Here is a 17,548-nt window from a genome sequence, read left to right on the forward strand (position 1 = left end):
TGAATTTTCGTCGTGTTTATCTGATAGCACCAGCCCTGAAGAAAAACTTAGCGACTCCTTTCCCCTACCAAATTCCGCAGTATAACAATAGGATTTGAGATAAGGGAATGGTACTGATGAAGTTTTATTGATATGTATGTAGTGCCCAGTTTAGTTTCACATCACTAAGTTAGTAACCACAGTAGATGTAAAGACCAAATTGTAACAAAACAAACCTAATATTAAAATGTTATTGGTTAGGCTTGGATAACCGTAACACTTAGGCCTCCGTATATTGCTAGCAACAACGCTACTTGGCGTATCGATTGTACTTCTGTAGGCTTAACTGAAGTCACCTCGATAAAGCCGAGAGCTTACAATACTAATCTGCTCTGTGTTTCGACTTATTTAAAGTAGCAAATTAGGTTGCAATGTATTTAAATTTTAAACAAGTTTATATTGGAACTTTAGTCGAGAATCACGCAATTTTTATAAATAATAATAAATCTGGGGTGCCTAGTTATAAACTTGTTTTGACTTGTGTATTGGACAAAATAAATAAAAAAAACAGTAAAATCCATGGAAGTTTATGAGCATAAACCAGTGGGCTACTTGAATGGTAAACACATACCATATACCCAAAACAATGTCATACGTTCGATGTAAGCAAAGTTTTCCCGCCCCTCCCAGCCAACGGCATTTGATCAGCGTTATTCAGGCATATCGGTGGACAGGAAAAGCGGATATTTACCAAGTCGATGTAGACACACGGTCCGCGATCAAAGACCACTGCTGCTTGCTTTGTGGGTCGTTACAGTAATTGCGTCACACTCACACAGGTACAAAAGTGACGCAGAGTTTAATGATCAGACAACTTCTCCATTTTGTAGCCCCGGGTTGTATCAAATTCGCGACAGCGCCTTCGGGCTGGCTTTTACAATTATAATCAACTTCTCGGAAATTGCTTACATCGCGATGTAGCGCTATTAAAACCAAGTTTGGCTGTAATGGTTGCTTGGAATGTGTTACGACTATTAAGTTTTCAATAAATAGGAGATCAATTAATTCCAATAAAGGATGTCAACAAGGTCAACTGTGGATTTACTACATTAAAAAATGTTTAAAAACGAGTGTGGGGATATTAAATACAAAAAAACAAACTAAAACTGTCATTTTTTGATCCAAACAAAACCACAAAGCCAAACAAAAACACAGAGCTTAGATCCCGATATTAACAAAAAATAATAATAATATTATTATTATTTCATCAACTGTCATTTTTTAATGTTGGCGCTATTGTGCTCCGAAACTTCAAGCGACAGCAGATATTTCATCCAAGTATCGACGTTTCGGTTCCTCAAAACACCGTTGAAAGCTAAATAGTGCCATCATAAAATCGGAATTATTTCAAGAGGAAGTTATTTCATGGGTGACCAGCAAATAGAAAATTACGCATTTCCAGTTTCTTTTTTCAATATCAGTGTTATTCTGGCAAAGGACAAAGAGGCTGGGAGAAATTTGAACAACGTCGCAGTGATTTCACAAAAAGGGTGATGAGTGGGGTTGTGAAGCGCCTTCGAAAAAAGCCGATGATGCTGTTCAAATTAAGCCAGTCGCGTGGCTGGGCGGGAGGCTAGCGAGGCTGGAGAACTAGTCATCGCACGGGTACTCAAGCGTGACCGAGAGGCCAGCGTCTCGTTTTCGAACGAAAACTGAAAAGGGACTCGAGAGTTGCTCACAAGTGCGCCGTCGCGAAGGTCTCGCTTCGCGCTTTTTCGAATCAATAGAAAGCCGCCCACTCAAAGCGGAGCTGCTCGAAAAGCGGTGGTGAATCATTAATTTCCCTATGTGTGCCTTCTGTCGCAAACGGCCAGCAATCGACCCGTTTCGACTGGAAGTGCGAATGTATATAGAGCGGATCACTAGACGCTTGTCGGGCGATTCATTAAATACACAAATTGCCTCGGACAAGGCGACCCGGATTAACTTCGGCTGCTAATCGGCTTAGTTTCAAGAACTCTTGTTTTGTTTCGACTTTGAACCGCCCTGGCCGTATGAATTAATAGCGGCAAATCACCCCCAGCCGGCTCTCATTAGGCAAATCCGGTTGTTTCGAGAAGGCGACTTCTAATTGGCCTTGTAGCATTACGACGATTAATTATATCATACTTCGGCGTCGTAAAACTGCTTACACTCTATATCACCAAACCAACGAACCACTCTATACGTTTTGCTGTAACGTACCAACTCCTACCATTTTGTGTTTTTGACCAAGGTTTAGAATTTCGCGGGCAGGCACAACAAATTAACCACTGGATTGTTTGGAAAACATACCCCGCAAAAGTATCAACACGAGGTCCGTAAATGTTTTGCAATGTTCAATAAACTTGAAACTGCTTCCCGGTACAAGTGCTTTTTGTCAGTCGTTAGTATTAAATTTTATACGAAGTGTTGGTTAATAAATAGCCATATATTGAACAAGCTTAAACCTCCTATTGGACAGGAAATAACTTTTGGTTGAGCGATTAGACTATACGTGAGTTGAACTTCATCAAACAATACCCAATTAATGGTTTGGGAACTTTTAATTTATATTTTCAAGTTTCTGAATTTCCCCACAGTCGAATTTGATTCACGACCAAGTTACTGACTCAGGTGAGAAACGAATACTGGGTCGAACGCAGACGGTGCCATAAAAGTAAATTTGCTTAGGAGAAACGGGTCGAGCAATGTTGAGACTACATTAAACCAAATGTCGTAATCGTTCACGGAACGATTGAATGATTAAACCAACCTTTACATAGGAGATGTTATTTAAAAGGACGTTGAAAAACAAAAGAAGTCAAACAATACAGCATTTTACAATCAATTTTTAAGTATCAAGCCAACACAAATTACAACGTGGCTATACGAACAAGGCAAGCTATATTTATGCGTTCCCATACACAGGTTCCTTAAAGGTTTTAATATTTCATGACTGTTTTGGAGCCGTTCTTGGCGTTGAAGCTGGGAACTCTTTGGTTAGTTTGGCAAAGAACTGAAACCAATCGGGGAATCCACAAATACAGCACTTAGTAAAGTACCTGAATTAAGCCTACGTCATGGTGATTTATTTAAATTATTAGTTCCCAACAGAAGTTTTAAATCTCTGAACTTCGCCTTTTATTTCCTTTTACGAAAAGTTCAAGTCACATGTGACGACTCACTAACACCGTCTAGCGGTTAAATGTTTTGAGACAACAATCAATTTCGCAAACAACTTTCAAAAACGACTTGCTTCCGCCACCTAGGGACAGTATTCTAACTGCTGTTAAGAATGGACAAAAGTTTTTTGCTGATACTGTGAACAAAATGTATATAAAATGATTTTGATGAAAAAGGCAGTTAATAATCAATATGGTTAAGATGACGAGCCTTTTCAAATCAAAAAAGAAAGAAATTTGCTTCTCATAGATACCTTACTCCAACATAGATTATATTGCTTAACAAAACAACCAAATACCATATTTTCTCGAAAAACGACTAAGGCCGCAGTTTTTTTTAAAAAAGGTGGCATAGACAATGGTACGTGTTTATAGCGGCCTTCCTACCAACCCCACACAACATACAACATTATTTGTAACATTTTATTGAAATCGTATATACTGATCTAAAAACAATTTTGATTACGAGGTCAAATTTAACAGCAGAATTTCGGACAAATTTTAGTAAATTTGTTGTATTTGGGAAATGTCAACTTGTTTCGTCGTTATTCGATTTACGATCCGATAAAAGTGGTATCTGACAGTATCTGCCGATACCCGATATAATGTGCTAACATTGGCATTCTGTCGATATTCGGATGATATTGGTGCCGATAAAATATCAAACCTTTTGGGGTCTATTGCGTTCTTTTTCTACCTTGAAAGGGAAATGTCTGTGGGGGAGGCATTTTTTATGTTTAACCCCTGAAAAAACTGCAGGAGCTTCTGTTTAGAGATCACCGTTACGTACGTTGCCTTTGTCTGCTTTCGAGGAAGAAAAGGGCAATGTTTGCTCAATCAGAATGCAGGATCGGCTTTTATTTAAACTTTAAATTGTCAATTCTAGCATTGCACGGGAAGTTGAGTGTTATTAACAGGTGTTTTTCGCGGACACAAAGTCTACCTTTTTAGGGCCGTTTGTTTTGTATTTTTTTAACCTTAGGGCCAGTGTACGTTGTTAATTTAAAATAAGTTTGCTCCATTTTTAAGATTTTGTTATGTTTTTGAACGGCAATGCGAAAAGAGCCGTCTGATTTAGAAGTTACCGAATGCACCAGCCAAGATGATAAAAGTGTTCAATCCTTGTGATCGAAAGGCCTGAAGCTCGCTTTCACGGTACAGGCCTACAACCGAAAAACTTGGGTCGGATTGTTTCTGTGCCGATTTCGGCAGCGGCAAAAGAACGGCCTGATTGAAAAGTGGCAGAATTTACCAGTCAACTTGTTCAAAATTTCTGGTAAAAAACAGTCTGATTTTTATCTGCCGGTTGCCTACAGGTGTACGCGGCAGTGGCCCGGTTGTGTTGTGTACACGGCATTAAATGTCCGGCCCATTGTTTGACTGGAATTCGTCCCAGGGCTCGATACGCGATCGGCTGGGTTGGCGAAACACAAAGGGGGCGGCGCTATGTGCGCGCGACGCCACAAAACGATATAGTGAACTTTTGTTATTGTTGGATACCGCGAAGGCGATTGTTTGCAGTTTAAACACGGTTACCGTATCGAAAGTTAAAAGCCGCAGCCTGCCTGAAGGTCTGGCTGGCTGCCTGGCTGGATAAAGCGATACTTTTTAGCCGACTGATTTGTTTTGATACTTATGAGTTTTCGATCAGTTTGCTTCACAGATTCTCGTGGCTTAACAAATAAGAATTATCGCGCACAGTAAAAACAAGTATTAAAGTTTTAAAGAAATCCAGGCGTACACTCTTCGGAATAGATACAGCAAATGTAGAGAAGTAGTGCAATAAGTACAGTATAGGACTTGTTCTGTGTCCCATGGGCCTCCAGGAGCCCGCTAGAACAAAACGTAAGGGATAGCAACGAAATTATGTTTTTTTTTCAAGGTTGTTGGGTATGCACGAAGGAGAAAGGCATTTATTATAAAACCAATTGACTTTTATTGTTTTGTGGTCGCACTGATGTAAATTTATTTGAACTGAGGCGGCAAAAAGTGGTTCGACAATGTACATGTCCGTCCCAGCACCAATGGGGGCCGGAAAAACTCGAAAAGAGGCTGAATTGCAACAACAAGAGGTAGGAAAACGTTTGCCCAAAACCCAACGCTTTTAAACTCTCTTTACTTTAGGTAAAAACAAGTATTTTTTGTTAAGCTTTCGTTCATTTATTCACCTACAAACCTACATTGTCTATAGACCTGTTGTTCCTAAACATTTTCACTTGAAAGACCTTGTTGCTTTAAAATAAAATGGAGGCATCAACTTTTAAAACAATTAAATATAAAAACAACACGATACAATAATTGCTCCTATATTCCTATTATAAGAAGTTGTCAGACGTGTTTTCAGCGCATTTTGGTTATTCATTAAATGGGAATTTACTTCAGGTTGAAGTTTCCAACGCGTTAAAGACGCTGGAAGGAAAGTTGTCGAACGAAGAGTACAACAAACTTTGGCAAGTAAGTGACCAAAAACGGTTGAAAGATTTTATCAGGTTTTTAAAGAAACGTTCTATCAAAAAGTAGCAAGAATTGTGCAACATGGAAAAAAGTTTGATAATAAATTTCAAAGTCAAAAAGGCCAAATTACTGATTTGTCATTATCAAGCTACATTACAGATCCGTGCATATAGTGTACCTAGTATATTGGTATCCATTGCGGTATAGCATTTAATGGACAAAGGTTTTTGTGTGAGCGGCGCGCGGTCGACACCCCCGGTGAAAAAGAAAACATAGCACTCAAAATTTCCCGATCCGGGTAAATTAATGAACCCGGGCCGAAAGATATGACGTGTCTTGCACGAACCGAGTAAGTGTCATGTCCTCGGCATCAGGCGAGCATCAAACAAAGCAGGAGTAGCAAGCACACACGACGCCTTTTTTGCTCAGGCGCTTTATTAAAGGCGGTTTTGGCCGCTGTGGGTCGCGCCTTTGGAGCCGGGCAAACATTATTCCAGCACGTGCGGCCAATCCTGTTTGCCCTTGGAGTCAATAAAGCGACTGGGCACCTAATATACCAGGTGTGTTGTTTGCCAGGGAAGGGCAAATGTTCACAAACTTAGAGTCCGCATTTATGATCCAAGATAGACCAGGGGTGCCCAATCACCCAATAACGAAAAACCCTATTTCTCACACGAAAAATTGCGTTCAGCCCGATAAACGTACGATTATGATGGACAGGAATCAATATCAACCCGTTTCTCTTTCACTCACACACATTTATTTGCTCAGTAATATTTATTGGTTTATTTCATTTTTGATATTGGCGGACCTATAGCTATATAGCAAAGTGTTTAGTATCTTGTTAAAAAAATAAGCAGAGGTTTAGGCCAAAATGGTAAAAATGACTTTTGCACGTAGATCGGTCAGTGAAATTTTTAATGTTTGGGTAAACCTCTTCCCTGCAAAGCTCTTCATCATCCGGGTTTTACAAGGACATGAAATTGCAACTCAATTATAGGTTATTTAATCCTTACGCTATATGGAAGTAGTTCAATGTTACCGGTACCTAAAAAGCGGCGTTTATCATGGCAAACGTAAGCATTCAACTTTTTTAATTGCAGGAATTACGTCACACGGGCAAGGATTTCGACCAGCTGTACGAGAATTGCAAGAGCAGCACGTTCCAATTTAAGGACCACTATGACGACATAAAGAAGAGCGAACGATTGAACGAGGCACTGCGCTTCCATTACCACCAAGCACTTTCCACCAAGAAGCGATTCGAAGAGGAAAGAGACGCATATTTTCAGGTAAGTCGTCCTCAAAAGCCTAAACCCTAAAGAAATATCATTATAACAGAATACAAAACATAGATAAGTGTTCATGTTCAAATTGTTTATAAATAACTTTTTCGAGACGTTCTGTAAGTTTGTTTAATTCTGTTTGTTAGGTAGCCATTCATCAAACGTTTTGCAGCCCATATGAGTTATGTAAAATACGTTCAAGTGACTTACAAAGGAACTCTTGAACAACATATTTTCCCAAACCAAAAGGCGTATTGGTACTCGTCCAACGCTAAATGGTTTCTATCAAAAGTATCCCTTTTTGGTCAGCCATGTTGGTAAAAAAGAATATACTCACTATGTATGGCACATATATCATTTGGAAATCGATATTCAGTAAAAAAAAAAGCCAAACACGGTTTATGGAAAATGTGTCAAACTTATTTGTAAACGTTGCACCTCAGAACATTTTGGAGTCCATGACGAACAGAAGGCTTAAAGGTTAACAAAAAGGCTTAACAATTTGTCATTTAGTTACTAGCGTTCGATAAGCTTTCCAAAGAAACCCACTAAGATATTTATCCACGTAGATTACCTCTTTTGTCAGAGTAAACCAGACGAAGAACGGCAACATCAATAATTTATCCTTCTGGCTTGGGGAAAATAATAAATCGACAATACCATTTGGTTTATGCGATTTGTAACAAAGAAAAAAAAAAAAAATACCAACGGAGAGGTGACGCAAAAGCACACGCTATGTAATAAACTAAACAACACTCAGGCAACACAATGTTTGAAGGTTTTCCATAACATGACATGCATCTGTAAATGGGTTCATGTTTTTAAATCAAATTAAATGCAGTCTCCTATGAATGTTTATTGATTGGTCAATAAAACCCTATTTCAGAGACGAAAATTCTTCGAACTGTCTGCTTGAAAATGCATAGGATAACTTGGAAGCGTTATATTTAAAAAGTTACGCAATAAAAATTTTGGAGATATTTGCTCTGACCGGGAGATATAAGTCTAACTTGGAATACAGTTGTCCTCAAACATTCGCAAAAGATTAAATTCATTTTTGTTCGCTGGTGTTTAAATATGGCTGGCACCCTTGAATCATGGCAAACAATATTTCTGTTTACCAATGTGCCATTCACGCGTCGGAGTCTTCATATTTGCTTTTGTGGTCTTAAATCTTGTCGTTAAAATAAAAAGTTTCTTTTAACAACATAGGGAATACTTTTTTTCTTATCCGCTTTTCAACTATAAAAAAATATCTTTAGCCTAACGCCCTACACAATAAACAAGACAAAAAACCCTACGAATCCCTTAATAGATGTTTTTCCTATACAGTGTGTTTACTCTTTTGTCTATAGTTTATCAGTTGTCCAACTATAACAGACCCGCGGGCCAAATGAAGCCCGTATTCCCTGGTATTATTGTCCGGCGATCTTATTTTTGGGGCCAGTAATGAAATTAGAAAATAAACTTTTAGCCCGCAATCAAATCGACCCCGGTCATTTAACTCAATTTGCTTTACTTTAATTTCGCTGCTGTTAGCGCCCGTCAAAACTTTATTAAAAACAATGATCGCGCTCAGCACGAATATTTATTATTTTTATAGTATGTTATTGTTATGCATTATGACTCGCCAGTGTTTTTTAGCATAAAACCGCCGTGTAATATTTTGACCTATATATATTTCTACAGCTTATAGTGCAGTGTGGACATAGACTATCTACAATGAAATTTCGGTCAATTTATTTAGAGTAATTTTTTTTTCGGACCACGCTGGTTAACATGACAGTTTAGTTTAAGCGAGTGACTTTTTTCACTATCCTCTTTCAGCATGAAAACGCAAAGTAGTGAAAAAGTTAACCTTACAAACGAAGTGTTTGTATCTAAATCGTGGCAATTAATGTGACTTGTAAAACTTCACAACTAAGCAACATTTAAAAAAAAGGAGTGTTCTGAGATAAACCAACAAACAACCACAATATTCATACTCATTGAAACCTTGTTGCAAGGAATATGTGAATAATAGAAATCACCTTGACCCTTGCAAGTTAAATGTCGACCTTAATTCCTGATCAGTAACAGCAAAATAATCTAGCAAAGCTAACTAGCATTCAGAAAATTAAGGTCGACATTTATCTTGCAAGGGTCAAGGTGATTTCTATTATTCACATATTCAGTGCAACATTGATTATCCGGATCGATATTCCTTGAAACCTGAGATCTGGTTAATGTGTCTGACCTGAATTGCTAGCTTTCCTAGATTATTTTGCTGTCATTTAAACCTTTTCAGAACGACAAAAACCTGGCGTCGTTAAAAGACGAGTTTATCGAAGAGACACAAGCGCTTGCTCTTAGCAACTCACGCTACGTGGAGTACAACCAGCGGTTTGCCGCACAGAGGGAGCGCTACATTGTGCGAATGCTGCAGGACATTAACGCCGTCAACGAGAAGAACCAAAAGCTGAAGGCCGATCGTCAGCGGATCAGCAAAGAGGTTAAAAGTTTAATTTTTTTATATATCCCCCCTTACAGCCGCAACACTGTTAATTCCTCCCCAGCAATGCACGCGAAGTATTCTGCCTTTTTTTATTTGTTACTTAGATGTACCCTGCTGACAGAAAAACAAACAAACGGGAATATGCAAAGCTGCAACACATGTGCGCCAAAAGCTAAGGCTTGTTACAAAATTTTGATGCGATAATCGTTTCAAAGTTCAATTTATTTGAACGTTTGATGTATGTATTAAATATATATTTATAGGTCTTAATTTTATACACGTAAAAATGTCAGCAAAGAGGTTAAGGGCTTTTTGTCCACTGGTGGGTCTTGAGCAGAGCTCGGAAACCTATGGCTTGCGAGCCATATATGGCTCTTTTGCTAACGCCATATATCTCTTTTGCTGACGCCATATATCTCTTTTGATAGAGGAATTTTGTTGGCAGATAAATCTAAGCTATTATTCTAGCATGATTTGAAGAAAACTACACGGATGCCATGATCCCTTTCAAACTGTATTTTTCCCCCCGCGCTTCGCGTGAGTTCTATTTGTCTGTACGTGGCTGTTAGTCCATTTGACGGAATCTCTTATTATCTTGGCCCTGTTCGTATCATGGCAGACCCTAATTAAAGTTTTGCAAACTTTGCCAATGCATTTTTTCTCGCCTAATATGTAGAAATAAAATAAACAGTCCTTTCAAATTACTATTTTTGCCAATCTTAACTAATGTAGACGTTGAACAATATTATATGGCGCCCATGAAAATACCGTATTCAGCTTGCATGGCTCCCTTAGCTAAAAAGGCTTCCGACCTCTGGTTTTGAGCTACGTATACTGGTCATCAAAAAATTCCGAATCTTGGGATTTTACTTCGATACGATACCAAATTATAACTGAGTTCAACAAATTAGAAAAAAAATCACCTTTTGTGTTGGAAAACTCGCGAACAATGGTTGAAATGAACATTATAAATTGGTATCAGATCGGCAATGATGCCAGCCCCTATAGCATTGATAGCCAAACTGTGTGCCGCGGCACACTAGTGTACCTCGAGAGATTGTCAAGTGTGCCGCCAAACTTTTTGTAAAATAGAGTATTTCTATTAGGCACACACGCAAGCCTGTAAATACTCCTTTAAAAATTAATATTATTGAGACATTTATATATAGTTTGTCGTGTGTTACGGGCGATTGTAAATGACTCTGTTGCTGTTCTGTTAAAAGTGTGCCGCGAAATAGTTAGATCTTTTTAGTGTGCCGCGAGCCAAAGAAGTTCGGGAACCACTGCCCTATAGTATCGAACGGGAAGCAACACGACCACTCGGTATTGGCCTCGTTCAGAAATTCCATTCAAACTGGATATTTACATGGTGGTTTCATCAGGGTCCAAGATATTAAACGCCGGTATATATGCGTAATGTTGCTCGGATGGTCCAAACCCAGGCCTGCGGCCCTATTCGATGTTTCATACAGTGTTCGTGTAGCACCTATTTAAGTTTTTAACATTTTAATTATTCCGAACAAGTAAAGGTATATGTTGTTCTTTTCAAGTATTTCTCGAAACAAAATTAATCCGAAAGCATTGCGAGATACGGTCTGAATGAATAGTCGTATACACGCTAAAAATGTCCATATAAACACAAATAATTTCAGGCGGGAAAAAACTCCAATTTCAGGCGGAAAAAAACTCTAGTGAGTTAAACCCCACACAAAAACTCCCTTATCCAACATCTATACGTCACCAAACAGTTGCGACTGTTAGAAGAAGGCTAAGCAAACACGTCAAACTGGCACTCGTGTTGCAATTACGTCAGGCTGGGTGGCCCTTGGACTGGTGGACACGCGTTTATTTGAGTGCCTTGCTCGCTTTTGTCTTTTGTGACCGTAAAACACCAACCAAACACACTCTTCTGTTGGGCACCCTTACAGATTTTTGAGAGATCCAGCAGAGTTATAGTGACCAGATGACGATGTTGTGTCAGTTAGAAAAATACGATGAACTGCTAAGTGTTCTGTCGCGTTGTCGATTTTGATTTTGGTTGTCAGCGACGCATAAGACCGGCATTTCACAAAAAAGCATTTCCGGCTATATGGACGCCTTTTTGGTCGCATTAAAATTTAGTTGGTTTCAGATAAAACTTCACAGGACTGCCGTGGCAATATTTTAGTTATTCTATAGTTTACAAGAGAAAGGTGAACGAAATGTAACTCATGCGGAAACCTAGTAATTATAGCACAAATCGAAAAGTCATAATCTTTAAATCTAATTAATTATGTTGGTCTAGATTTTTTTGTAAAGTTACATAGTTGTGAAAATTTAAATCAACCAGTCATAAAAACAAATGTGTAAGTACGATTGATTTTCACGTCCACGAGAAAACGCAAATACAGCTGTAACGTCAAATCTTGTCAAACAATGGGGAGAGATTCGAAGCTGTCAAAATAAGCTTGCTATACTTGTTTTCGTTACAGCTAAGCGAGTGCCGGCTTTCCTTGCACGACGCTAAAGCCATGTCGGAACGCTTAGGCAAGGAAAATGAGAAGTTAGAAAGCACGTGCAAAGGCCTGGAGAAGGTTCGAGAAAACTTAAAGAAGGAAGCGGAATGGATGACGCGTCAGAACAACAAATTAAAAGGTAAGGTGTCTAGAGAGGGGTAGGTGTTAGTTATAGTGCTTGCGGTAACAGTACACCGCAGTCCAGAAGAATAACTGAAATATTTCGTACTGGTTGTTGGTTACCTTAATTGGTCGTTTAAGAACAATTTCAGCGAACTCATCTGTGGCCTACTGAAATCAGATAAAATGCCTTTAACGCTTTGCTTTCCATTTGAAGAAACCCTGTCATACATGTGTTAACTATAGTGTCACATTGCTGTGATAAATATGTCAAAATATAAATAAATTTGATCACAAATAAGCGAACCACCAGCACACAGTATAGTCCAAATTAGCAGAATGATGTTATCAAGAAAGCAAAGCTAAATTGCAGGTGAGGCATTAGAAAGATTGGCAACATTATACTTTTAATGCTCTTGCTGCCATTACATACTTAAACAAAACGCCATACCTTTATTTTTGTAACGTTTAAAAAACGAAATATTACCTATAATTTGAGATTATTGTCGAAATTGCTGCGAACAGCGAATAATGAAGAAATCGGCACTTAACTTAAAACTAACGAAGACTAACTAGAAATTGGTGAAGGTGACCTCATCTAAATGGTCGGTATATTTGCTAATGTTGGCAAAGTGTCGAATTGTACGTGAAAAATATTCACTTCTATTTTTAGGTAACTATAACTTCAATTAAGCGCGTCGTCAACTCTATATTTCAGATTTAAACTCTCGCCTGAACAGCGACCTGTCGGCGACCAACACAAGCCTTAAGGCTGTGACCGAGGAACGGGACGAACGGGACAAACAGATCCTGGAGCTGAAAGCGGCAAAGACGCAGCTAAGCATCAGGTGGGAGAGTGTTTGAGGCGCGCGGCGTAACTGTGGCAATTTAGCTACATAACCAGTGTTCCCTCTAAGAAAATTTTCTACTGCGCAAATATTCCTTGAAGTGCGCAAGAATATTTTTGTGGTGCGCAAGAATATTTTAAGGCTGCGTTGGCAGGGGGGCTCGCGGCAGATCAATGTTTTTTGTATTGTGGCGAGGAGTGAAACTTAAACTTTTTTTTAAAGATGACGTCACAAAGCGTGACGACACGAAACAAGGATATGGAAAACAATGCGATCGCGCGAAAAAAAAATCCGAATATTTGGGTTAAATTGACAAAATGTTTAATTTTACAAACATAATGCGCGATGTTTTTTTCGCGCACAATCAAAAATCACAAACTATCCGCTCATTTGCATTTATCAAGATGATTTTGTCAATTTGTGAAGGCGCCATTATTGACCCCACAGCTGTATCTGCACCTAAATCGTGTAAAAACTGTAATTGTGTTAATAAATTTACGTTCTGAAAATAAATTTCGGTTTCATGATCCGGAATTATTGTCAAACACTCCACTGCTATGTTCGGTCTCTCGATTATCCTGAGTAGACATTTAATTCTACGTGAAATAAAAAACATCCTCAGCATGGATGATGAAAACGGATTAGACAAAGTAATTTATTACGTCACAATCGTCAATGCGAATTTGAGTTATTGCTTTTAGCTACAAACATCAATTAAAAAATAGCCAATGCGAAATGCTTAAACTTTGTGGCAAAAAAGTGAAGATTTCTGGTTTTAGTTTGAGAATGATTTAAGTGCGCAAAAGCAAATTTTACTGCGCAATTTGTCTGGTGTGGCTGCGCAATTGCGCAGTTGCGTACCTTAGAGGGAACACTGTACATAACGCTGCATTAATAAACACTTAGAAGAATAAGGCCCTGTGCGATATTTAGTTTGGATATAAATCCTTGAAAACATATTGCCGAAGTTATAGGGAAACTGTTTACTTAAATTCAGCCAAAATAACTCGAATCGATTAAAGTAATTCAGATACGAGACAACCTGACTACGTTATGCCTTAACTGTTTTGACACTCACAAAAATAATTTGTAAGCAGCATTATTGAAGAATTTCTCATTTAAATATTGCTTCGAACAGGTTTATCATTATTTTAAGAAAACGATGTGACTTATTTGACAAAAAACGTATCGACTTCAGCCTAACGCTCAGTTTTATCGTTTCAAAAAATCTTGCTCACTAAACTATATAAATTACTGCAACTTGCCTTGCTGTTGTAATGATTTAAAACAGATTCGTATATATATAGACTAAATCCAGTTGGACTGGACCGGATTAACGTAATTTTCCAATTGGTTTGAACTTCGAACAATTAAAAATGTTTTTCCATAATTCTGATTGCGTTAAAACTTTCTCTCTTCGTTCGTGCAGATGTTCCCAACAGGAACAGATGGTGGAGAGCCTCCGCGTCCAGATCACCCGGATCAAGGAGGAGCTGCGATCCAGGAGAGAGGAGTGGGTCAAGGAAAAAAGCGGGATGAAGGAAGATGTGGATGAAATGAAGAAGAAGTTGGATCGAGCTAGAGCCAACACTCACAAAACCATTATCCGGAACCAGCAACTTCATGAGAAGTAAGTATAGCTTTGGTTCGATTGATATCTGTTTACTTGGTTAACTTAAAATGACGTCGCCATAAGTTGTAAGTTGCAAAAATAGCGCACAAACTTGGTTTCTGTTGCTGCGATCTATTCTGACAATGCTTAGTGTGGAAAAAGTTTTCATATAACTTGATAAGGAAAAAACAGTTTAATTGATTAACATCTACTAAAAACTAACTGGGATAGAAAAAACAACTAATTTTTCAATACAGCGCCAGGCGATTTCGAGATAAACACATAAAGCTGTCGTGAATTGCAATTTAACGTTTAGGAGTACTGGGTTATTATGATGGTATTGAATTCTATCCTATAGCAAATTATTAACCGTATTTGTGTTTGCAGTATTCAAAGTTGGCAGCGTGCTGAACTGCTCAAATATGTTCCACCCGTGTGTGGCAGATATTTACACAGCCAAGTATAACAATGATAATATTGGCCCCTTTTTAGCAGTTTGCACACTAAAACAAAAGTATTCAACAGGGAGGGAAACAAACTGAATTTGTGCTGTGGCTTTTTAATGCAACATACCCCCTATACCAGTGATTATCAACCTTTTTAGTGCCAGAGCCGCATTTCAAACCTGGTTTGCAAGTAGCCGCATAAAAAACAACAGTAAGCATATAATTAAAAAAACATTAAGAAAGCAATAAGAAAACAACAAATATAGATTACGCTAGCCTAGGCTAACTAATTAACACTGTTGAATTTTTTTCTTATTTGTCATAGCTTGTTGAGCAGGACTAAATATATTATGACGTCATAAACTACAAAATCATTTTAAACAGCAGGAAGGAAGTAACCGGGTAACATTAGTACTTCGTACCCGGGAGTAACATTAGTACGTCGTACTCGGGATCCTTGCTGATACAATTCATTAATTCTTGATATCTGTTACTTCCTTTGTTGCAATTCTGCTACTACTAACTAATTTTTCACTCCGTTAGTGAGAGCCACAAAATGTACAGTTAAAAGCCGCATGCGGCTCTGAGAGCCGCGGTTGAGAATCACTGCCCTATACGCTTGTTAACCTTTGGTTTACCTCAGGCTGAAGTCGGCCAATCACAGCAGCGAACAGGCAACAGCTGGCAAGCTGCGCGCCGTTCTAAGAGAGCAACGGACACAAAAGACCAACGTGGAACTCACTTCCAAGCAGTTGGAGCTCATCAGCGAAGTCCTGGAGCTCAAGAGCGACTTCTTCCGCGACCAGAAGCGAGTCCGCAACGCTGCCAAGCTAAACAGGAGGCTGGAAGCCACGGTGGACGTCTTGAAGGACAGGGTGGGTAATATTCGAGGTTCTCGCAAAAGTAGGAGATATATCCGTGCTCTGTAAACCCTTGGGGCTAGGAGTGTTAGACAAAAGATAGCTTTGGACTTATAAGCAGGGTTACCATCTGCTCAGACCAAACAATAAGCACGATACTCAAAAAAATAAGCGCGCTACTAAAAAACAGGGCCAGATCCAGGATTGCGGGCTTTTTCCCTTTCGACTTTATTTGACATTAGAAAATTAATTTTCATTTTTATCACAAAAAACGTGCGTATGCCGACTCATTCTCTTAATAATATTTTGTCTGTACTACTGACACACGTATGCCTAGACCTAAAATGTCAATCCTCATATCAAGTCGAAAGTTTACTTGATTGCTAAAGCAAACTACCACACTTCTATAGGCTACAATGTACTTTTGAGAAAAAACAATCAAAATCCATTGTTATTATGTAATTTAATGCACTGTTGTTATAATCTGGGTCAAAGAACCTGGTAAATAGACATAAATGAAGTCTCTCACTCCTCCGTCATTGTAAAATAATTGATAAAGAACTTCTTAGAAACTAAAATAAGACAAAATAAGCACACACCTCTAAAATAAGCACGTTTCTTAGAAATAAGCACATTTGTGTTTTTTAAGACACTGCACCCAAAAATAAGCACAAATCTTAGAAATAAGCACGGTATGGTAACCCTGCTTATAAGGCTCATTGTCTATAAAAATTAAAATATACTTTTTTAAATATTTAAAAAGCCATATTGATGAATTTTGTATAGCAGAGCATACGTTAAATTGGACAACATATTTTAAACCTTAAAATGTAGAAATGTAAAAAAAGTATCGGTAACTTTAAAATGTAACTAAAGGCACAAACCAACTTATCTGCGTAAGTGTTTTTCTGGGACTGGTAACCTTTATTAAACTGTATCTACTCGTTGCTATGAGTAGGCCCTCAATAGTAAATATCTATTAAACAGTGTTTTTTTACTAACTTTCTTTTAGATATTATGATTGTCGTCCCAAGAAGGCAAACCTAAACTTCTAGAGTCCCCTGTGATTCTACTTTGAACTCTCCTAATAAGGACTAAAATTGGCTAGAATTCTACCACATTAAACAATAACTAAATCAACTAACATTTTTCGGGATAGCCCTTTGTCGTAGAGGCCCTTTGTTTTCAATCTAGGCCTACTACATTTCTTTGTACAATGTGTACTCAGTAATGGCAAGCTCATAGGTACAAAATACATACATTTTCAACTTATTCTTAGATGCAAATCCTGCGTAAAGACCCAACCGCCGTTATTCCAATGGAAGACGCGCAAGAGTATCGAGAGATGACTCGCCATAGGTTCATGAAAGACAGGATAGGAGCCTATTCAGCGTCGAGTGCTCGCGGACCAACAACTTGCTCCATTGCACGAACCACTTTATGATTGTTTTTTTGTATTTTTACAGTTTCAATGCAGTATTAGTTCAAGTTTTTGGTTGTCGGTGTTTTTTAGTCATTCTCTTGAAACGACGTTGTTGATTGGTAATAAAAGTTATAAGCCTCAGCAAAACTCGTAGTTGAAAAACATCATTGTTGCCAAGCTTTTAGCTTTTTTCAAATATAACTACGGCAAAGAAAGAAGTAAGCAACTATGGTTCAGAAGTTCAGACGACAAAACAGAAAAACTTGAGATGAACTAACTGTCGTTTTGTAGAACGCAATACCACACAACAAATTGCTTATGGATAAAT

At 38.3% G+C, this 17,548-nt stretch overlaps 1 protein-coding gene across 1 annotated transcript; it reads left to right on the forward strand.

The window, feature by feature from the left end:
* Nucleotides 1-5,156: 5,156 nt before the first annotated feature.
* Nucleotides 5,157-17,294, forward strand: LOC146133394 (uncharacterized). Its single transcript, XM_083397728.1, has 9 exons — nt 5,157-5,254; nt 5,565-5,636; nt 6,740-6,928; nt 9,210-9,413; nt 11,888-12,050; nt 12,750-12,879; nt 14,309-14,509; nt 15,581-15,812; nt 17,077-17,294. Exons 1-9 carry the CDS (start codon nt 5,183-5,185, stop codon nt 17,239-17,241), a joined length of 1,428 nt encoding a protein of 475 aa, XP_083253854.1. The 5' UTR covers nt 5,157-5,182; the 3' UTR covers nt 17,242-17,294.
* The last annotated feature ends 254 nt before the right edge of the window (nt 17,295-17,548 follow it).

Source organism: Ascidiella aspersa, chromosome 9, assembly GCF_963924565.1.
Source record: "Ascidiella aspersa chromosome 9, kaAscAspe10.2, whole genome shotgun sequence".
In the NCBI taxonomy this organism is placed as follows: Eukaryota; Metazoa; Chordata; class Ascidiacea; order Phlebobranchia; family Ascidiidae; genus Ascidiella; species Ascidiella aspersa.

What these genes read in the sequence shown, in the direction of transcription:
- LOC146133394 (XM_083397728.1), top strand. Translation starts at nt 5,183, where the DNA reads ATGTACATGTCCGTCCCAGCACCAATGGGGGCCGGAAAAACTCGAAAA. An exon ending in AGTACAACAAACTTTGGCAA is followed by an intron (nt 5,637 to 6,739) that starts GTAAGTGACCAA and finishes TTTTAATTGCAG; the next exon opens with GAATTACGTCACACGGGCAA. An exon ending in AAGACGCAGCTAAGCATCAG is followed by an intron (nt 12,880 to 14,308) that starts GTGGGAGAGTGT and finishes TCGTTCGTGCAG; the next exon opens with ATGTTCCCAACAGGAACAGA.